General features: G+C 44.1%; 1 protein-coding gene across 1 annotated transcript; it reads left to right on the forward strand.

Moving 5' to 3' along the window:
* The first annotated feature begins 1,358 nt into the window (after positions 1-1,358).
* On the forward strand, positions 1,359-22,837 carry LOC149449621 (olfactory receptor 10AG1-like). Its single transcript, XM_089692991.1, has 4 exons — positions 1,359-1,392; positions 1,447-1,586; positions 12,064-13,008; positions 22,688-22,837. Exons 1-4 carry the CDS (start codon positions 1,359-1,361, stop codon positions 22,835-22,837), a joined length of 1,269 nt encoding a protein of 422 aa, XP_089549117.1.
* Positions 22,838-23,426: the final 589 nt, after the last annotated feature.

Consider the following 23,426-nt stretch of genomic DNA (forward strand, 5'->3'; position numbering starts at 1 on the left):
AGAGAGGGCTCCCTTGCGGCTAAGTTCCGGACTCCCCTGAGAGTGGGACAGCGGGAGTCAGGCCCAAAGTGGCACAGGTCGCCTGTAGGAGTGCTTGTTGGTGGTCCACCCAGGAGCACAGCTGATGCACGGAGATGAAGTCTGCAGACAGGTGGTGCCTGTGCGAGGTATGCAAGCCCTTCTGGGAATATTGGATTACTGGATAGCCGGTTCAAGCCAAGGTAAGGTACCAGCTGGGAATCAGAGCAGACGTAGTCAGATGGGATAGCTGAGGTCATACACAGAGGAGCGAGAGAGAGAGAGAGTATCCGTTAGCCAAGCCGAGGTCAGATCAGGGGTTAAGCAGAGTAGACAGGTCCAAGAGCAAGCTGAGTCGGTATCAGAAAGTCATAGGTCACAATAACACAGGAAACAGGAACCAGGAACAAGGTACGGGAGCTAGAGATCATCCAGCAACTTGAGGATGTGAAGAGCCTCCTTATAAAGGCCGTTTGGTGCCAAAACTGGACCTGATGCGTGCACAACCAGTGCGCATGCGCGGGACAGCACACATCCGTGCGCCAATGCACATGGATCTTCGCCACCGTGTATTTCCGTGGCCATGTAGGGTACTGGTGGAAATGCCCGGTCTTCCAGGACTTCTGCCGAAGACAGGACCCTGACAGTACCGCCCTAAAGGGCAGCCTCCAGATGCCCACCTGGGCCATCTTTTCAGGATACTTGGAAAGGAATTCTTGGAGAAGCCTGGGGCCATGTACATTACCTTTTGGTTCCCAGGAACATTCTTCAGGTGGGTACCCCTTCCATCTGACCAAGTACTGGATTTGTCTTCCCCACATTCTGCAGTCCAGAATTGCTTCAACCTTGTATTCTGCCTCCCCCAACTGTTATCGGCGGAGGAGGTGGTTCTACTGTCCCTGAAAATGGATCAGGAACAGCTGGCTTGAGTAATGAGACGTGGAAAACTGGATGAATCTTGTATGATTCAAGAAGAAACAGCTCATACGCCACTAGATTAATTTCCCTCTTGATTCGGAAAGGGCCACTGTACCTTGGTACCAACTTTCGTGATAGGCAAGGGAGTTTTAGGTTGGCAGTTGACAGCCAAACTTTATCGCCGATCTTCAGAGAAGGGTTTCCTCTCTGTTTCCTGTCGTAGTGCTTCTTATAGTCAGCCTGGGATTTCTATACAGACTCCTGGAGAATGCTATAGTTGTCCTGTATCATGGAGAGTCTGTCCTGTACTGCGGGTACTGAAGCTTCAGGTATGGTGTCCGGTATGCAGGAAGGGTGGAATCCATAATTGGCCCAAAATGGTGACTGGCTGTTGTAGGCAAACTCTGCCAATGGGAGTAGGGATGCCCAATCATCCTGGGAAAAAGGAGAAGCACCGTAAGTATTGCTCCAAAGTCTGATTTGTTCACTCCGTTTGCCCATTACTCTGAGGATGGAAGGCAGACGATAGGCAGAGTTCCACCTTCATGGCCTTGCAGAGGGCTCTCCAGATCCTGGAAGTAAACTGCACCCCTCGGTCTGAGACAATATTACTGGGCAGCCCATGTAACCTAACGATCTCCTTGATAAAGGTAAGTGCAGTTTCTGGCACAGATGGAGTACCCACCATTGGTAAGAAGTGGGCCATCTTGGATAGCCCATCCACTACTACTAGAATGGTAGTAAACCCCTCAGAGGAAGGCAAGTCCACAATGAAGTCCATTGTGACCATCTCCCAGGGAAGATCAGGAATGGGCAGGGGCCTCAGTAACCCCCAAGCCTTGGCCCTGTCTCCCTTGCTACGCGGACACACTGTGCAAGATTTCACATACTGTTTACAGTCTTGATTCAAGTTGGGCCACCAAAAGGATAGCTTGATTAGTTCCATTGTTTTACGGGCTCCAAAGTATCCAGCCAGTTGATGATCATGGAAAGTCCTGAAAACTTGGGATCTTACCTCCTGGGGTACAAAGATCTTATCCTGGTGCCAAAGAAGACCATCCTGCCTCCTTAACGAGTCTTGTTTGGGTTCAGAACATAGTGCAGGGGCTTGTTTGATTGAAGACTTTAGGCTGGGTTGAATCAGCAAAATATTTTGGGCCGACAAGATGGTGTTGGGGGTAAAAGGCTCCACTGGGTCCGGTAACATTCAGGACAGAGCATCAGCCTTCCCATTCTTGGATCCTGGGTGCTAGTTTATGTGGAAATTAAATCTGTAGAAATATAGAGCCCATCTAGCCTGTCGTGGTCTTAGGCGCTTGGCGGATCTTAGATATTCCAGATTTTTATGATCTGTGAAAATCATAATTGGGTGGCTAGCTCCTTCCAAGAGGTATCTCCATTCTTCGAAGGCTATCTTGATTGCTAGAGGTTCCCTATCACCCACATCATAGTTCCTTTCAGATTGACTCAGTTTTCTAGAACAAAAGGCTATTGGGTGAAGCAGAGCCTTTGGTCCCTGGTGCTGAGAGCACGGCTCCTGTAGCAACTTCAGATGCGTTCACTTCCAAGATGAAGGGAAGCGTTGGTTCTGGATGCTGTAACACAGAAGCGGAAGTGAACTGACGTTTTAATCGCTCAAACGCTATTTGTGCTTCCTGACTCCAGCAGAAACATGTATGCTCGCGAGTAAGTTGAGTATTAGGGGCAATGATGGTTGAAAAGCCCTTAATAAATTTCCGATAGAAATTAGCGAAGCCTACGAATCTTTGGACCCCTTTCCTGTCTGAAGGTGTAGGCCATTCCAGGGTAGCACATACTTTCTGAGGGTCCATGGAGATTCCCTCAGTGGAAATTATGAGCCCCAGGAACTCGATGGACTGCTTTTCGAACTTGCACTTCTCCACAAGCCATGCATCCTTAGAGTGGTTAGCACTTTCTTAACATGATCTCGATGGAGTTCCAGGAGTAGGGACTCTGGGTTCTGGAGGTGACCAATCCAGTGATCACATGCAAAGTAGTAAGCAAGATGTCACTTGTGACATCATTGCTTACTACGTGTAAAATCTGTGAATGATCACAGAGGTCACATGGTACAAGGCTATTCACAACAGCCTTGTACCATGTGACAAGCTGTGACCAATCACAGCTCACTCAGTAGTTCTCAATGGTTCCAAGAATGCAGACAGAGAGAAAGAGAAATGATTGCTTTTACATCCTATATGGGTGTAAAAGCAATCAGTGTAAAAAAAAAAAAAAAATCTTCATCACCCCCCAAAAGTAGTACAGTGTCACCATGGTGACAATGTACTGCTAGGGTGACAGTATGTAAAAAAAAATAAATAAATAAAATAAATAATAATATAAAAAAAAATAAAAATGTAAAAAAAATTTTTTTTAAATGATAATTTTTGGTTATAAACTAATTTGACTTATTTTTTTTTTACTAAAAAGATAACGGAATAAATGTTGGCCAAGATTTATGATGAAATATTATTTATTTGGAAAATTTTATAAGAAAAATACTTTTTTTCAAAATTTTTGGACATTTTCATTTACATAGCAAAAAAAATAAAAATCCCAGCGGTGAATAAATACCACCAAAATAAAGCTTTATCTGTCTCAAAAAAATGGTAAAAAATTCATATGGGTACAGTGTTGCATGACTGCGCAATTGTCATTCAAAGTGTGATAGCGCTGAAAGCTGAAAATTGCCCTGGTCAGGAAGGGGGTGAAAGTGTCCAGACTGGAACTGGTTAATATAGGTAAAACATTTGCAGAATAAAAATTGCACACTCACATTTAACGTCCCGCGGGTTGTCAGCATCTTGAGGGACAGGCAAAAGGGCTCTATGAACCCTATCCAATTCAATTGCGTCAGAAGAAGAGTCAATTAAATCTGGCGAAACAGGCCTTGAATAGAAGGAAGGAGGTCTGAGGCACGGGTAGCTTCAGGCAATCCGCGAATGTGAATATTCTGTCTCCTGTCTCTATTTTCCTGATCATCAAGCTGGTCCAGTAAAGTATTAAACACATCTTCATGATGGAGAACAGTCTCCTGTATAGTAGTAAAACTTCATCAAGAGCGGTCTCCATTGCCTCAACTCCATTTCCCAGCGCCACTCTGTCCTCCCTGAGCCCCTCTATGGCCTGCTTGCATGAAAGTTCCAAAGCAGTAATCAACTGCTGTTTATCAGCCTTAGTGGGAAGAGCTCTGATATGCTCCCTAATGTCCCACTCACCCTCGGTAACACCCAGCTCCACCAGAAGGGGTGACCCAGCAACCGATCCTGGGGGGAACAAGGGGCTAGGGCACTGTACCTGCGAGGAGAACGATGGTGCAGGGGAGCCGCCACTGCCCGCAGGAGAGGAGCGCAGGGCAGCCTCGTGGTTGGGTGCCATCTTGGCCGCTGTCCCAGAGCTGGCCTGGTGCGAAGTAAAAAAAGTTTGGAGCCCGCTGGTCCACGATCTGCTACCTCCGGGTGGGTCGGTGGAGGTGCAGAGTTTGGGAGGCATGTAGTGGGGGAGGCAGGAGAGCTGTAAACCAATGCAATAAGGTTAATTCCATCCCGGGGGGCCGGAGCTCAACTTGAAACAAAAACGAGAAGCGCACCAACCTTGCGCATTACCTCAGTAACCAAATTAATTAATTAAAGAATGGTACTCACAAACAGCGAATAAAATCAGGCATGTAGTCCTCAAAGGGACATCAGAGATAAGGAGCCAGCGCAAATCCCATCATGGGGGTAGACACTCAGTACAGCTGACGCATTTCGAAGGCCATGCCTTCTTCATCAGAGCTGCACAACCTTTAATACACTGGTGGTCGCCTTTTTCTGGTTTTGGTTCCATCTACTCGACACCTGCCTGGGCCCTAGAGCGCAGGAGAAATCGCATCTGGCCGGAGCTCAACGTCCAGATGTCTTCACACCATCCTGCTCAGGCCACGCCCCCCTGGCCACTATGTTAAAAAAAAATAGAAAAAGAGTTATAGAAAAATAAAAACCCAGTAGTGATTAAATACCACCAAAAGAAAGCTCTATTTGTGTAAAAAAAATGTGGGTACGTTGTTGCGTGATCACTGTGGTGCCACTTTCTGTGGAGCCAGGATATAGTTGTTGTTGCTGATGCTGTCCCCAACAGAATTAACATTCTATAATCCCACATACTTTAAGGCATTCTCCAAGCATGGTATTTAAAGAATTTTAATTTTTTTTTCTGATGCCATTTGAGCTGCTCCAAAATGGCCTCTCCTCATTGAACTATCAATTTTACCTTTTATTTTTGTTTTTTTTTGGTACCTGCCTTCTAGGTCAGTACCCTGCCTTCAATGTCCTTTCTTTGTCAATCCCTGGACTTTTTGCTTAGAAAATTGTCATTATTGGCTAGATTACCATATGCAGTAGGAAAGATTGAAAGTAACCACCCTCAGGAAGATGTTGGTAACCAGGGGCGGACTTACCATTTGGAAACAAGGGCCCTGGGTCAGTAGGGGGCCCCATGAGATGTCCCTGGTACCTTTTTCATAGGCTTTTTTGAGTTTGGGCAAGGACACAGGGGCCCCATGATCCTCCATTGCCCGGGGGCCCCATGAGTTGTCAGTCTGCCCCTGATGGTAACCACCCTCACTTTTACAAGAGGCACATGTAAGAGGGCTTCGTGGTTGGTTGATTTTGGCACCCAAGCACAGGGCCCTACCCCTGCTCCAGTCCTGCTAGAACATGGTACCTCCTGCTGAGGCAGAACTTTCCGACATCTTTTGCCTTGCTCCTTGCCATAAAACCCTTCATGACATTCCCAGCCATAGACCTTTATATCCTAAAGAAGGAATGTTCATGCAATAATTTGATTCACTGAAGTTTACTGGTGTTGTTCAAGTAGTGGCAATACAGTCACATCTCAAGAATGTACTGTATATTATGGAGTCACCAGTCAATCACATATAGCAAACACCTGCATCGCCTGAACAGCCATCTCCCTACAGTCTCTCCCCTGCCCAGGGTCATCAGTACTCACAAGACTGTGTTCTCTGTAGACATCTCCTAGCTGGGTATATCTCTTCAAGGAAGGAGCCTCACATATGGATCTCCAGCCTGACCTAAAAGGCCTTTTGCATTCCACCCCAGCCCCAACCTTCATAAGAGCCATGTGTTGGCTACATCTCCGCAGGTGTGAGGTGTTTCTTCCCACTTAGCTAATATGTGGGTGCCGCCACACTCCTGCCAACACTGTGGGAGGGCTCTACCTAAAAGGGGCCACCTAGGAACACCCAGTGTCAATACCTGCTATACCAGACACTATTCTTGTACAGAGCCACCTAACGGAAAAGTGGCTAACTGCACCAGCCTACACAAAGCTAGTCACAGATATGGATGATGGGTTTTTTGGTGTTTGGTTTCACTGTAAAGGTATCCCACCTTCTGTCACCCCAAACCCCCTGGGTGCTGTCATTTCAAGCACTGTACTGTTCAAGCAACATTATTTCGGACCGACACATTCTTTTCATCAAATGGTAATAGGCCTTCTTTCGCAGCCAATAATTTGGAAAGGCTGTCCTTGTTCTTGCTGACAAAAACGGTCCTGCCACTGAACAATTTCTATCAAATTCTCATTATAAATGATAAGACCTCAGATGACACAGCAGTGCATTGTTTCTGCCACCTATAACTCCCCCAGGAGTCTTCTCATTTAGGCACTGTGGCCTCCTAATGTTCTGTCTGTTACTTCAGTTCATCTATAGTTTTATGTCAGTTATTGAAGCAGTAGGAATTGGGTCATGTAGAGGTGTTGTATTTTGTTTGCTTCCTGGTAATTATCTGAAAATTTCATTTTCAACCTGACTTATTATGTAACTAGATGGCATTTCACTGTTCTGTCCAAATGTTGAATGACAGAAAATAGCACCATGTAGCATCAGAAGATACTGCATATCAATTCAGCTTTTCTTTGTTCATTTGTTTTACTTTTTTCTCCATAAACACGTTGGAATTAATGAAAAATTCCACAGGAGGGGGATATTTTTATAGTAATTGGCCCCTTGGGAGTTTGGTATATCATTTATAGCTCTGTTCCAATTCCCTGTATCCCTTCAATAATGAGACACCATAAACTATAAAATATGGTGGCTGATCTAATACTCACATCAAATGACAGCTGACACTTGAATTAACATTTAAGTTCTTTATGTTCTTACATCTTGTGTCCATGAGGTGGGAAGTTTGTACATGAACCAGGGTTAGGCACAGCGAATTGCCTACTATCATCATCGGCATGGTATGTTCTGAACAGGCACTAAATATAAAGCAATGTATCCAACTGTCCATCCAAAACCTCTGGTTTATAGACCGGATACATCCTAACTATAGATCCATTTATCCAACTGTCCATCCAGAGCCTCCGGTTTATAGACCGGATACATCCTAAATATAGATCCATTTATCCAACTGTCCACCCAGAGCCTCTGGTTTATAGACTGGATACATCCTAAATATGGAGCCATTTATCTAACTGTCCATCCAGAGCTTCTGGTTTATAGACCGGATACATCCTAAATATAGAACCATTTATCCAACTGTCCATCCAGAGCCTCTGGTTTATAGACCGGATACATCCTAACTATAGATCCATTTATCCAACTGTCCATCCAGAGCCTCTGGTTTATAGACAGGATACATCCTAAATATAGATCCATTTATCCAACTGTCCATCCAGAGCCTCTGGTTTATAGACCGGATACATTCTAAATATAGATCCATTTATCCAACTGTCCATCCAAAGCTTCTGGTTTATAGACTGGATACATCCTAAATATAGAACCATTTATCCAACTGTCCATCCAGAGCCTCTGGTTTATAGTCCGGATACATCCTAAATATAAATCCATTTATCCAACAGTCTTATTGAATTTTGTAGCACAGATATAAAATGTTTATATGTATAAAACTTATTTTAAATTGCTTTTGCTCGTTAGTGAGAGGCAGACCTTGGCTTTAATAGGGTAGGGCTTTGGGAAAGATGAGACAGTAAAAGTAGACTAAGGCAAACCAAAAAGGCTTTCACTAAAGTCAAATGTAAAGCACATCATTGTTGTTTAAAAACTAAATATCTACAATATCACAATACTAAAATACAAGACACATATCCATCATTTTAACCACTTAATGCCAATTCACGTACATGTACATCATTTGACTTTAAGTTGTTATACTGGGATGATGCCTGAAGCTATAGGCACCATTCTGGAAATTATATAAGTAATAATTCCATAAAGAAAATTGATTTTCTCAGCTGACATATGCTGGAAAAAATGTTTAAAATGCAGGGGTTGGACAAAATCATGGAAACACCAGGTAAAAGAATCAAATCTTTACCTAATATAGCGCTGGCTGACTTTGGCATCCAAGACGGCTTGAATTTTTCTGGGAATTGACAAATATAAGTCTTGGGTGGTAGTTAATAGAAACTGATACCACTCTTCATGCAAAAATCATTCCAGTTCTTGTAAAGATGCCAGAGGTGAAAAACAAGCCTGAACCTTGTTCTCCAAAATTGACCATAGTGATTCTAAGATATTGAGGTTTGGGAACTGCTGCATCCAGGGAAGGTGCAAGACTTCATCTGTATTGGTAAATGGTGCCGTCTTCCAAAAACAATGTCTGCACCATCAAGTGCACATGATCAGCCAACATATGTACATTTCTACCTTTTAAGGTGATAATGGAATCTGCAGAATACCAACATGTAGTTGTCCAAACCATCATGCTTTAACGTTGGCACAAAACAGTCCTGGTTGTAGGCTTGGGACAGTGTTTGCCATACATAAACATGTCCAGTGGTTGATAACAGTGTGACAACCATATTACAGTCTTCCATTGATCAACAGTCCACGATTAATGGGTTTTGCACCACTCAGTCCTCTTTTGATCATTAATATCGGTCACTGGTGATTTGGCAATTGCATTGCACTTGTGAATGTTTTGCCTATGCAGTTCCCTCCATACAGTTTTTCTAGACATGGGTTTTTGAAGACTGAGACTGAGCTCTACACAACTTTACTAGAAGTTGTTTTCTTATTCCGGATCACAGTCCTGTGCAATGTCCTTTTGTCTCTTTTGATCAGTTGACCATGTCAATCACGCTTATGCTTATCAGACGACGTTTTCCCAGAAACTGTATATGCTGCCATAACCTTTGATGCTGCACCTTGCAGCAAGGAAAATAAATTGCCAACTTCAGTCACAGAGGCACCAGCTAAGTGGCATCAACAATTTTCCCTCTTTGAAGTTCAGTAAGCTTTGACATGACTCTGCATTACTAGCAGCGGATGCAGTGATTGATGAAGGTAAGGCTCCCCACCTGTTAGCTAGGTGTCTCATCACACAGCGGATGCCAAAACATGTTGCATCACTTCTGCTTTCAACACGAAACATATCATCACTTACACACCTGCTAATCATGTAGTTTTTCCATAGTTTTGTTCAACCCCTGCATGTGGCATTGGCAAGATAGCAAAACAGACATGTATGATGGACAATGGTCAAAAATATTCAGATCTACAAAGAAAACATAATTCTGGCATATTGGTCAGTTGGATGATCACATTAATAAAAAATATTTTTGTTTTCTTTGAAGTGTAAATGTGTAAATAATTGATGAGAATTTTTAATTTGTTAAATTGTAAGTTCACCCTTTCAAAAAAATTAAAAAGGTGAACTCCCTACACACCGTATCCACCCCTGCAGTCCCTGTTGCACTTACCACCATGGGTCATTATCACGTATCTGGTGATGGAGGCCAATAGAGAGAGGGCTTCCCTTGCAGCTAAGTTCCGGACTCCCCTGAGATTGGGACAGCGGGAGTCAGGCTCAAACTTGCACAGGTCACCTGTAGGAGTGCTGGTTGGTGGTCCACTCAGAAGCACAGCTGGTGCACGGAGATAGGTCTGCAGACAGGAGGCGCCTGTGCATGGTATGCAAGCCTTTTCGGGATTTAGAGGTTTTCTGGGTAGTCGGTTCAAGCCAAGGTCAGGTACCAGGTGGGAATCAGAGCAGACATAGTCAGATGGGATAGCCGAGGTCAAACACAGAGGAGCGAGAGAGGGAGTATCCATAAGCCAGGCCGAGGTCAGATCAGGGGTAAAGTAGAGTAGACAGGTCCAGCAGCAAGCCGAGTCGGTAACAGGAAGTTGCAGGTCAGAATCACAGGAAACAGGAACATGGCACGGGGAGCTAGAGATCATCCAGCAACTAGAGGAAGTGATGAGCCTCCTTATAAAGGCCGTCTGGCACCAGACTGAGGCTGATATGTACTTCTGCAGCCATGTAGAGTACTGGCAGAAATGCCAGATCTTCCAGAACCTGCCGTGGACAGGACCCTGACAGTCATCAGCTGTCCCTGCCCACACAGCCAATATAGTGGTTCAGGGATTTAAAAGCTTGGTTCTTCTTTCCCTGCTTTCTTTAGAGCTTCTCGAGTCTGGGAGTTTTGGGAAGAGTGCTACAATAGTTGAATATGTCCAGTAGAGGGTTTTATTTAACATGTTACAAAACTAGAAAGAAAACATGTTTCAGGAGCTCAAAACTCTCCATTAATCAGGACTGAAAAATTAGATAGTTTCTCTTTTCTCAGTCCTCATACAGGGGGAGTCTTCAGCCTCAAAACACGTTGGATTTCCACTTTTACACCATGTTACAAAGATCCCTCTACTGGACCTCTTCAACTCTCCAGGGACTCTTGATGATATCCCTTTTGATGAAGAGCTTCCTTCAAAATGTAAGATTTTGAACAACTGATTCTCATCCAGTCTGGAGTCCAGCACTCCTACAAAAAATATCTTAAATTTTATTACAGAAGTTTAGCACTACCCCCTTAGGAGCTGCAAAGTGTTTGGGTCTCCCTATAGTCCTGAACAGTCAGGCAACACATATTTCTACTACAACTTGCATTCAGGGGTCAGCAACCAGTCCTTGAGCTTGTTTTGAAGTTTTATTGGGGGGGGGGGGGGGTCAGCTTGGATAGGGTAAGGGGTGTAAGGGATGTCCAATGGAACTAGGTAACCAAGAACAATTTCCTGAAAGATGTATAGGTTGTTCCAGCACACAGTCTCTTTCACAAAGGGGTCTGGGGTGTAGTATCACCCCAGACCCCAGATTCTCCTCTATCTGACTGCCTGGAGGAATCCCTATGCAAGGGATCCAGTGCCTGCTGCTTTAAAAGCAGACAGTCCTTGGTAGTTGCTAAACTGGAGTGCTTTTTCCCTGCTACACAGCTGGTCCTCTCTCAAGGGGCTGGTGAAGGTCCAAGCTTTCCTCCTTCCAAGGTCCCTGCCTGTAAGTGAGCCCCTTCCCATCTGGGCCCCATCCCAGGCTCCTGCTCTCCAGCCTTTACAACCTGTTCCACCCCAACTCTTCTCCAACTTTCCTCCTGTTGAGCAGGTTCTGTCACATAAGGGTTGTCCTGGCCCCTTGCCAAGCCTCCTATTGGGGATTGGCCAGGATCCCGCAAAGGTGCAGATCAGCTAATCCTAACATCCACCGACTGCTTCTAGAACTTTCGCCAAAGTCCTAGCGCAGGGGAAATCTCAGAGAACTGATCTGCAGAGCCTCTCAGCTATGACCTGAATGTGACCCTTTGAATATTGCACAGGCTGCTACTCAGCCTCTGACTAAGAATTAGCTGACTAGGAGGGTGCTACAGAAGAAGAATAAAAGATTAAGGATTAAAGGCGAGCAGGGGATATGAATGAAAACATTGGGAAAATAACAATGACTGGCCTAATGTGGTAACCATAACAAAGCCTTCCATTTCTCTTTCATCCTGTAAGGACTTGCTTAATCATATTTGTCTGCAGGGGCGGACTGACCATTTAGCCACTCGGGCACTGCCCGAGGGCCCGGGGTCAGTGGGAGGCCCCAAGAGATGCCTCTGGTACCTGTCATAGGCTTTTTTGTGTGTGGTTTGAGTGTGGGCGAGGACACAGCGGCCCCATGATTTCCTATTGCCCGGGGACCTCATGAGTTGTCAGTCCGCCCCTGTTTGTCTGTTATAATTTACAAATATTTATTAATTATTTACATTCTGTTCTGTACATCCTATACTGGACTGTTTACTGCTTGTATTATTTTCCCCCAGGCCACATGTGGACAGAACAAAACAATGGTGGCAGAGATGTTTCTTGTGGGGTTTGGGAATCTCCAACACATAAGTAATGGTATTTGTGTTTTGTTCTTCATGGCTTATCTGGCCACAGTAACAGGGAACATGTTAATTATAACCTTGATATCTACAAGTACAAATCTCCAGTCCCCCATGTACTTTTTTCTTAGCAACCTATCTGCCTGTGAAGTGTTTATAACCACCACAATCATGCCTAACATGCTGTACATTGTATGGTTGAATGGAGGTTTTGTATCATTCTATGGTTGTATCATCCAATTCTACCTGGCATCCTCAACAGGTAGTGCAGAATGTCTTCTCTTAACTGTTATGGCGTATGACAGGCATTTGGCCATTTGCAACCCTCTGAGATACTCTTCCATCATGAACAACAACACTCGTAACCATCTGGCAGCTTCGGCATGGGTGGTTAGCTTTACATTCTTCGCCATGTTGATAATTACGATCTGCCACCTACAGTTTTGTGGTTCAAACACTATTGACCATTTCTTTTGTGATCTAGCTCCACTTCTGCAGCTGTCTTCTTCAGACACATATCTGGTGGATATGGAACAAATCTTCATCGTAATTTTTCTAGGCATTGTCACATTTGTCTTGATCATAGTCAGCTATATCTCCATATTTCATACCATTCTGAAAATTTCTTCACGATCCGGAAGACAAAAAACCTTCTCCACATGTAGTTCACATCTGGCGTCCGTCTGCATTTACTTTGGATCGATATGTATTACCTATGTGGTTCCTTCTCAGCCAAAGAAGAAGATGAACAAGTTTACCTCGCTGTTCTACACTGTTGCAATTCCTCTTTTGAATCCAATTATTTATAGTTTAAGGAATCGGGAAATGATAGATTGTTTTAATCATTATTTTAAACTCATTAATAAAAGTAATAATCGGTGTGTACTTTTTTAATATGATTTAATAAGCCATCATGGCCTCCAAATGGTTTGTTTTAATAAGCAGATCACCAAACACAAAATATTGGAGGACTAAAGTAGTCCTATTAGATTGGAGAAAAGATGAAAAAGGAAACAGTTAAATATTGTGGTTTTCAATGATTTTTTGCTCAGTATTTACCTCTTTCACCTAAAATTCACATATTTGAAAACATTTTTGAATACTGGGTGAGAGGTTTCTAAATCTGTATGAAAACAAAAAAGTCTTCTTAACTACTTAAGGACAGGCCGCCTGCATAATGGTATATCACTGCATTCACTCACCCGCCCAGGGGCGGACTGACCATTGGGGAACTTGGGCACTGCTCGAGGGCCCGGGGTCAGAAGGGGGACCCATGAGATGCTCCTGGTACCTTTTTCATAGGCTTTTTTTGGGTGTGGTTTGAGTTTGGGCAAGGACACAGGGGCCCCATGGTCCCCTATTGCCCCGGGGGCCCCATGAGTTGTCAGTCCGCCCCTGCCCCCGCCCCCACTTCCCTACTGAAACACACTGTTATAAGAAACAAAGAGATCTGTTAGGAAAAGAGGCACATATTTACACATTGTTAGGCACATATTTAACCCCTTGAGCATCCTGGAAGTTAGCCCCTTCCCAGCCATTGTTATTATTACAGTGACAGTGTATAGTATTATCACTGATCACTGTATTAATGTCACTGGTGATGGGTTAGTCAGTTCTCACCTCAACGTCAGTTAATGTCAGATTGCCCACCGCACTATCACAGTCACAAATTGTTGATCCCTGCCATTACTAGTTTTTTTTTTTTAAATCCAATATATATTTACCAAAGTTTGTAGTTGCTATATCTTTCATGAAAACCAATCAATTTACACCTACTGGTATTTGTTTTACCAAAGATATATAGCAAAATAGATTTTGGCCAAAATGGATGAAGAAATTTGATTTTTAAAAATGTTTTATTGGATATGTTTTATAGCAGACGTAATTTTTTTTTCAAAGTGTATAGCCAAACATTTTATTTTTTGTTTTGGATAGATCGTGGAATGGTTAGAACCACCCCTAGTTTATATCTCACCATCTACACTCACCATTCTCTTTATCATAGTCACAAGTTGTTGATCCCTGACATTACTAGTTTTTTTTAAAAATCCAATATATATTTCCCAAAGTTTGTAGTTCCTATATCTTTCATGCAAACCAATCAATTTACACCTATTGGGATTTGCTTTACCAAAGATATATAGCAAAATAGATTTTGGCCAAAATGTATGAAGACATTTTTTTATTGGATATGTTTTATAGCAGAAAGTAAACATTTTTTTTTTAAAAGTGTATAGCCAAAACATTTTATTTTTTGTTTTGGATAGATCGTGGAATAGTCAGAACTACCCCTAGTTTATATCTCACCATCTACACTCACCATCTCTTTATTAGGTCCACCTGTTCAATTGCTTGGTAACACAAATTTGCTAATCAGCCAATCACATGGCAGCAACTCAATGCATGTAGACATGTAGACGTGGTGAAGACAACTTTCTGAAGTTCACACAGAGCATCAGAATGTGGAAGAAAGGGGATTTAGGTGACTTTGAACGTGACATGGATGTTAATGCCAAACGGGCTGTCTGAGTATTTAAAAATCTGTTGATCTACTGGGATTTGTATGCCCAGACATCTCTAGGCTTTACAGAGAATGGTCCAAAAAAGACAGTGAAATGGTCAGCAAACAAGCAAGGATTGGCCCAGGCAGCAGGAGGAAAAACGGTCAATAAACAGGCAAGTGTCAGTACAGGCAACAGAGAGACACTGTGACTGGCTGTACTATTGGGGCTCATTCACACATTAGGTTGGGGGCTATAAAGCCTTGCAGCTGAGTTTTAGTTTTACCGCCTGACAACTGATACCTCCTGTAGCTGCAGAGACAGCAGCCGGGTGTGTATGCATGCTGTATAGTTGTGTAGCTTTGTTTTGCAGCCATGACAGGGATTAAATCCCCTGTACACCCGCTAATTGCAACTCATTCAAGTGAATGAGTTGTGCAGGGTCCAAGGGGTTGAAGCAGACGATGAAGAAGCAATACAAAGTCCCCTTACCACCTGTCAAATTCTCTCTGAAGAGCGATCCAAATGTGGATCATTCTTTGGAGAGTACAGCACATGTCCTTAGGCCTTGTTTTCATGGGGCATATGCATCTATGCCCCATGTGATAGCCAAGTTTACCTGCAGGGGGATGTAAAGGTGTTCCATGTGGGTGGTCTCATTCAAGTCAATTGGGACGCAGCAGATGCACAGATACAGTTACTGGTCTAAATGACACATCTGTCCAGGTGCATGGATATCACATTGGGAACAGCGAATGTGTCTGTGTAGCTACTGCATCCCATTTGACTTGAATGGGACTAGTCACATGGGAATGCATGGAACAGCTGTTCATCCCCGTGTGGGAAAACACGGCCAACGCTCAGGTCATGGATGCATATACCTGGTGTGAACAAAGCCTTACAAAGCCCTCGAACCCCTTGTGTATTGTATTGTTTCTGTCTTTTCTCATATTCTGTCCCCTTTGCTATTGTACAGCGCTAACCCTTTGGTATAAATACTGTATAATAATAATAATGACAATGGGACTGTTGTGGCAGTGATCAGGGACACTGTGACTCGTGTGATGGTGACTGGGGACACTGGTGACTGGTGTGGTAATGACTGGGGACACTGGTGACTAGTGTGGTTGTCACTGGGGACACTGGTGACTGTTGTGGCGGTGATCAGGGACACTGTGACTCGTGTGATGGTGACTGGGGACACTGGTGACTGGTGTGGTAGTGACTAAGGACACTGGTGACTGGTGTGGTAGTGACTGAGGACACTGGTGACTGGTGTGGTAGTGACTGAGGACACTGGTGACTGGTGTGGTAGTGACTGTGGACACTAGTGACTGGTGTGGTAGTGACTGGGGACTCTGGTGACTGGCGTGGTAGTGACTGAGGACACTGGTGACTGGTGTGGTAGTGACTGAGGACACTGGTGACTGGTGTGGTAGTGACTGGGGACACTGGTGACTGGTGTGGTAGTGACTGGGGACTCGTGACTGTTGTGGTAGTGACTGGGGACTGTGGAGACTGGTGTGGTGGTGACTTGGGACTCTGGTGACTGGTGTGGTAGTGAGTGGGGACTCTGGTGACTGGTGCAGTAGTGACTGGGGACACTGGAGACTGGTGTGGTAGTGACTGGGGACTCTGGTGACTGGTGCAGTAGTGACTGGGGACACTGGAGACTGGTGTGGTAGTGACTGGGGACTCGTGACTGTTGTGGTAGTGACTGGGGACTGTGGAGACTGGTGTGGTGGTGACTTGGGACTCTGGTGACTGGTGTGGTAGTGACTGGGGACTCGTGACTGGTGTGGTAGTGACTGGGGACTGTGGAGACTGGTGTGGTGGTGACTTGGGACTCTGGTGACTGGTGTGGTAGTGAGTGGGGACTCGTGACTGGTGTGGTAGTGACTGGAGACTCTGATGACTGGTGTGGTAGTGACTGGAGACTCTGGTGACTGGTGTGGTAGTGACTGGAGACTCTGGAGACTGGTGTGGTAGTGACTGGGGACTCGTGACTGGTGTGGTAGTGACTGGGGACTGTGGAGACTGGTGTGGTGGTGACTTGGGACTCTGGTGACTGGTGTGGTAGTGATTAGGGACTCTGGTGACTGGTGTGGTGGAGAATGGGGACTCTGTTGACTGGTGTGGTAGTGACTGGGGACTCTGGTGACTGGTGTGGTAGTGACTGGGGACACTGGTGACTGGCGTGGTAGCGACTAGGGACACTGGTGACTGGTGTGGTAGTGACTGGGGACTCGTGACTGTTGTGGTAGTGACTGGGGACTGTGGAGACTGGTGTGGTGGTGACTTCGGACTCTGGTGACTGGTGTGGTAGTGACTGGGGACTCGTGACTGGTGTGGTAGTGACTGGGGACTGTGGAGACTGGTGTGGTGGTGACTTGGGACTCTGGTGACTGGTGTGGTAGTGAGTGGGGACTCGTGACTGGTGTGGTAGTGACTGGAGACTCTGATGACTGGTGTGGTAGTGACTGGAGACTCTGGTGACTGGTGTGGTAGTGACTGGAGACTCTGGAGACTGGTGTGGTAGTGACTGGGGACTCGTGACTGGTGTGGTAGTGACTGGGGACTGTGGAGACTGGTGTGGTGGTGACTTGGGACTCTGGTGACTGGTGTGGTAGTGATTAGGGACTCTGGTGACTGGTGTGGTGGAGAATGGGGACTCTGTGGACTGGTGTGGTAGTGACTGGGGACTCTGGTGACTGGTGTGGTAGTGACTGGGGACACTGGTGACTGGCGTGGTAGCGACTAGGGACACTGGTGACTGGTGTGGTAGTGACTGGGGACTCGTGACTGTTGTGGTAGTGACTGGGGACTGTGGAGACTGGTGTGGTGGTGACTTGGGACTCTGGTGACTGGTATGGTAGTGACTGGGGACTGTGGAGACTGGTGTGGTAGTGACTTGGGACTCCGGTGATTGGTGTGGTAGTGACTGGGGAAACTGTTGACTGGTGTGGTAGTGACTGGGGACTCTGGTGACTGGTTGCACTGGTCTGTTGATGTTGCACTGCTGTGGTGTAAAATTGAGACAATGATACATTGTATCTCTTTCTGTCTTTTCAAAGAGAAAAAAAATACAAGTGTGAGTAAAAAATAAATAAATAAAAACAGTAATTAAAAAAAAAAAAAAAATACCTAGGCCAAAATTGGATCTAGGTCTGTGCCAGGGTTCATGTTTGGGTCAAGATTAAAGTCAAAGGTCAAGATCAGGGTCAAGGACCAGGGTCAGGTTTTTTTTTTTTTTCTCATGTTTTGCATTGTATTGGTATTGTTCTGTCACATGTTCTGTCCCCCTTTGTAATGTACAGCGCTGAGGGAACTATTGGCGCTTTATAAATACTGTATAATAATAATAATATTAGAGAGACCAGGGAAATAGTATTCATTATGTAGCCAGTTTTAGGTAGTAGCTATCGTTTAAAACTCAGGCTGGGTATAAATGGTAAGATTTGAGCTGCTCTCCAAGACGTAGACTGGGAGGGAATCTTAGCATCAATGAACACAACACAGATATGGGAGTTCTTCAAAGAGACTGTATGTGACCACACTGCAAAATATATTCCCATGGGCAACAAGTATAAAAGGTGAAAAATCCAACCTATGTGGCTTACGGCCAAAGTTACAAAAGCTATAGATAATAACAAAAGAGCTTTTATTAAATATAAAAATGAAGTAACGCTATCATCGTATACACATTACAAAGAATATAACAGAATATGCAAAAAAGAAAATAAAGGCGCAAAAATTGAAAACGAACGATAGATTGCAAAAGATAGCAGCACCAACCCCCAAAAATTCTTCAAATATATTAATAATAAAAAGGTCCGTACCGAGCATGTAGGCCCTTTACAAAATAATCTAGAGGGGTGACTGGGGACAAAGAGAAAGCAAATTTATTAAATCCCTTCTTCAGCTCTGTGTATACAAAGGAGCATGGGGGGGCTCTTGTCCATAATGGGGGGTGGTACTGACACAGCTCCAGATGATCCACATTGGCTCACAATTGATATGATCCAAAAATATTTAGACAGAATAAAGATGAATAAAGACCCTGGACTGGATGGCATACACCCACAGCCCTTAAAGAATTGAGCTCTGTCATCTCACAGCCATTGTTTCTAATTTTTCGATACTCTTTAATGACTGGCATAGTACCACTGGATTGGCGTAAGGCCAATGTGGTGCCGATTTAAAAAGGGATCAAAATCTTTCCCAAGTAATTATAGACCTGTTAGTGTAACTTCTATAGTTGGGAAGATACTGGAGTGGTATACTTGGACAGAGGGGTGGCGGTGTATGTGGTATACTTGAACAGAGGGGTGGTGGTGGACATGGTATACTTGGACAGAGGGGTGGCGGAGGACATGGTATACTTGGACAGAGGGGTGGCTGTGGACGTGGTATACATTGGACAGAGGGGTGGTGCTGGACGTGGTATACTTGGACAGAGGGATGGTGGTGGAAATGGTATACTTGGACAGAGGGGTGGCGGTGGATGTGGTATACTTGGACAGAGGGGTGGTGGTGGACTTGGATTTTGCTAAAGCTTTTGATACAGTTCCCCACACACAGCTAATGTGTAAAGTCTAGAGGCTTGGAAAAATCCGTATGTAAATGGATAGAAAACTGACTAAAAGATGGTATTCAGAGAGTAGTGGTTAATGATTCACGCTCTGAATGGTGTAGGGTTGTTAGTGGTGTACCCCAAGGTTCAGTGTTGGGACCAGGGGTGGACTGACCATTTGGAAACACGGGCACTGCCCGAGGGCCCAGGGTCAGTAGGGGGCCCCATGAGATGTCCATGGTACCTTTTTCATAGTCTTTTTTGAGTTTGGGCAAGGACACAGGGGCCCCATGATCCCCTATTGCCCAGGGGCCCCATGAGTTGTCAGTCCGCCCCTGGTTGGGACCCTTATTTTTTAATATATTTCTAAAGGATATAGGGTCTGGAATTATAAATCCCATATCAGTCTTTGCAGATGACACCAAGCTGTGCCGGGGAATAACTTCCTTACAGGATGTCTTCAATTTACAAGCCAACCTCAATGCTCTGCGTAACTATGTGGTAAATGAGGTTTAATGTTGATAAATGTAAGGTTCTGCACTTGGGGGCTAAGAATATGCATTCATCATAAATCCTAGAGGGGGTTCAACTGGGGGAATCAATGGTGGAGAAGGATCTAGGGGGGTCAATGGTGGAGAAGGATCTGCGGGGGGGTCAATGGTGAAGAAGGATCTGGGAGTTCTGGTAGATCACAAGCTTAATATTGGCATCAATGCCAAGCTGCAGTTTCTAAAGCGAGCAAAATCCTCTCTTGTATTAGGAGAGGTATAGACTCCAGAGAGAGATATATAATTTCCCCCGGTACAAATCATTAGTAAGTCTGGAGGAAAAGAAATGTATTCTCCAAACACGGAAAGGTTTCTTCACAGTGAGAGCTATGAAAATGTGGAATAGACTCCCTCAACAGTTGGTTCTGGCCAGCCCAGTGGATTGCCTCAGAAAAGTCCTGGATTCTTTCTTGGATACACAGAATATACCTGGTTACTAACATTTATAGGTAAAGTTAATCCAGAGAATATCCAATTGCCTCTCGGGGGATCAGGAAGGAATTCTTTCCCCTGCAGGAGCAAATTGCATTATGCTTTGCTGGGTTTTTTGCCTTCCTCTGGATCAACTGTGGGTGTAAGATTATAAATATTTTTTTTTATGGTTGAACTGGATGGACTTTTGTTTTTTTCAGCCAGACTAACTATGTAACTATCTAGCAGGCTAGCTAAACTGATTTTTCCATTCATAAAAGCCAGGCGAATACAGGAATCCCCTCCACCAGGACATTTTATACTGACAGTGGGACTCTCCACTGTCAGAAAACACTGATCAGTGGCTGCATCTGTTTGGCTACAGCCACTGATTGAACCCAGGTTTTCCTGCTTACCCGTTAGATCAACTTCTGCAAACAGGGAAGGCCACACACAGATCAGTGTTCAGCAAAAAGCTGAGTACAGGTTTATTAAAAATGTAGCCTGTTCAGCAGGGACTTAATTTCGATATGCATGTATGGCAGAGGATAGATAGATGGCAACCTAGCTTTCATTTGGACATACTGTATGAATGAATCCCCACTACAAGAATCAATGGGAGAATCATAAAATGTGTAAGGCATGGAGCTTCCATTCATCCTCCTCTTTCTCCTTCTTCCTCCTCCTAGCATTTTAGAGATGTACAGTTTTTGCCTTTTTTTGACCATTACCCATGACTCTTAACTGGGTATGTGTTAATGCCCAAGCCCTACTCAAGTTCCCCTTAGAAAAGAAATAAGTTGCTCCACACCCATAAGGTGAATCTCACTTGCTTCCAAGAGACCCATCTTTTGTCCACCAAAGCCTCTCATGACACTCATATATTTAAGGTTACTGCTCCTTTAAAAAGTGAGGAGCATTCATTCTGATCAATAAGCATATGACTCTTTCACATGCCACAAAAATATGGCAGATGCTCAAGGCATCTATATATAACTACAGGGTTTCCCTCAAAGCACTAAGGGCATTATTTGAACTTGCTAATCCTAACACAAGGCAAATATTGTTTCTAACTCATCTACTGTCTACACTCACTGGCCACTTTTTTAAGCAGACCTTGTTATTACTGGATTGGACCCCCTTTTGCCTTCAGAACTGCCTTAATTCTTCATGCCATAGATTCAACAAGGTGTTAAAAACATTCCTCAGAGATTTTGGTCCATATTGACATGAGTTATGGTTGCCTTTCTATCATCTTGAACCAGTTTGCCCATTCTCTTCTGACCTTTTACATCAACAAGGCATATTCGTCCACACAACTGCCACTCACTGGATATTTTCTCTGTTAGGACCATTCCCTGTAAACCCTACAGATGGTTATGTGTGAAAATCCCAGTAGATCAGCAGTTTTTGAAATACTCAGACCAGCATGTCTGGCACCAAAAACCATGCCACATTCAAAGTCACTAAAATCACCATTCTCCCCATTCGGATGCTCAGTTTGAACTTCAGCAAGTCACCTTCACCACATCTAGATGTCTAAATGAATTGAGTTGCTGCCATGTGATTGACCGATTAGCAACTTGTGTTACCAAGCAATTGAACAAGTGTACCTAATAAAGTGGTCTGTGAGTGTATTTTACAAACTCATTAGAAAGGCACTTTATAGCATTGTGGCGACTTCAACCTGGTTCTCATTCCGCAACTACAACCTTCTGTACCTTACTGAGCTCACACTTCCTTATAAATGACTGGAGGGAATTTCATCCTATCTCTAGAAACTACACCAATTACTCACATCCCTAATCTAGTCATTCCAGGATTGGCTATGTTTTTGTCCATTGTCTATTTCTCCAACAATTTACTTTGTTTTCTATTCATACAGTTCCATGGTTGGATTTTAGTGAGCTGTAAATGGATATTGCACAAACCCCATTCTTCCCCTGGGTTCTTGAACAATTCCTTTCTTTCATTTACTTATATCCTAAAGGACTTCAAGACCAAGTCACCTAACTCATTGAATATTATATTCAATCCCAAAAAATGCTCTGGGAGACATGCAAAGTGGTTATTAGGGACAATATTATTCAAGAAAGCTTCTTGGTGGATGTAACAGACCCAACCAGGACATAGGGGCTAGCCTTTTACCAACTGATTATGGCCCATGGATAGAGCAGCGTTCATCACATTATTGTCCATCATTGGAGAATAATCTGCTCTCATCTGATCTGACCCTGGTTGGGTCTTTCACAGTGGAAAAAAGAGTGAATGGCACACATTGCGTGTCTTGAAAAGGAGCAAAATGCTGCCTTTGAGCTCTTTAAATGCTCCCCCTAACCCATAATATAAAATGGTTAAAACAAATCTGCAGAGATCTAAATCACTGCCTCACCATATGGCAGAACACCACCTGTAATGAATATGCCAAATATTTTACACTGATGGCAGCAAAATTGGTACCATGTTGGCCAACATATTATGCTTCCTATTCTTTGCTGACAATACACAGGGTTTGTACTTTTCTACAGTTTCAGAAGCTTCAGGAATCTCATAACATTCCCAAAGAAGACGTCACCTCTGCAATATCTCCATCTGGACCGAGGATTCAGTTAATAACTGTGGTGTGTCCTTATAACATTCTCTTATCAGACAGTCATATTTGTCCAGAGACCGCTTAAACTTTTACCTGGTTAGGAATATATGACTTGACGGTTTTCGCTTCCTTCTCCCTCTATCTGCCCAGTGTTCGACAGAACCCTCCCTCACATTGCTATGTGGGGTTGGGACTTTTAAGGCCCTCTTTATGGCATCCTCTCAAGAACCAATGGTCATCATATGACCTAACTGATGTTGTGATGGTCCCGTAATAACACTTATGAAACAGTTGTGAACTGCACAACCCGTTGGTATCTTCTAGCGGCACACTACAATGTTGTTACACTTATATGTGATTTTATACAACTGATATGTATTTACATTTTCAAATTTGGTGGATATGCATATGTAACGGAGGGTAAGTGGGACAGAACACACAAGGCAGACGGCAAACACTTAAAGATTTATTAAAAAAGACATCAGTCACTCAATGGGGAGTAGTGCAGGGAGAGAGAGTCCAAAATACTTGTAATCCAGCCCCGGTGGGCAAAGTTAAAGGCTCTACAGCAATTTGTAATCCAAGAGGCAGTTCATAAGCAGTCAGATAGCACAAGGGAAGCATACACTCACGCAAAGCTGATGAGATAGTCTCAGGCAGAGCTGACAGCGTTC

Source organism: Staurois parvus, unplaced genomic scaffold (genome assembly GCF_062004578.1).
Source record: "Staurois parvus isolate SC_StPar_1 unplaced genomic scaffold, SC_StPar_1.0 ptg000609l, whole genome shotgun sequence".
Lineage (NCBI taxonomy): Eukaryota > Metazoa > Chordata > Amphibia > Anura > Ranidae > Staurois > Staurois parvus.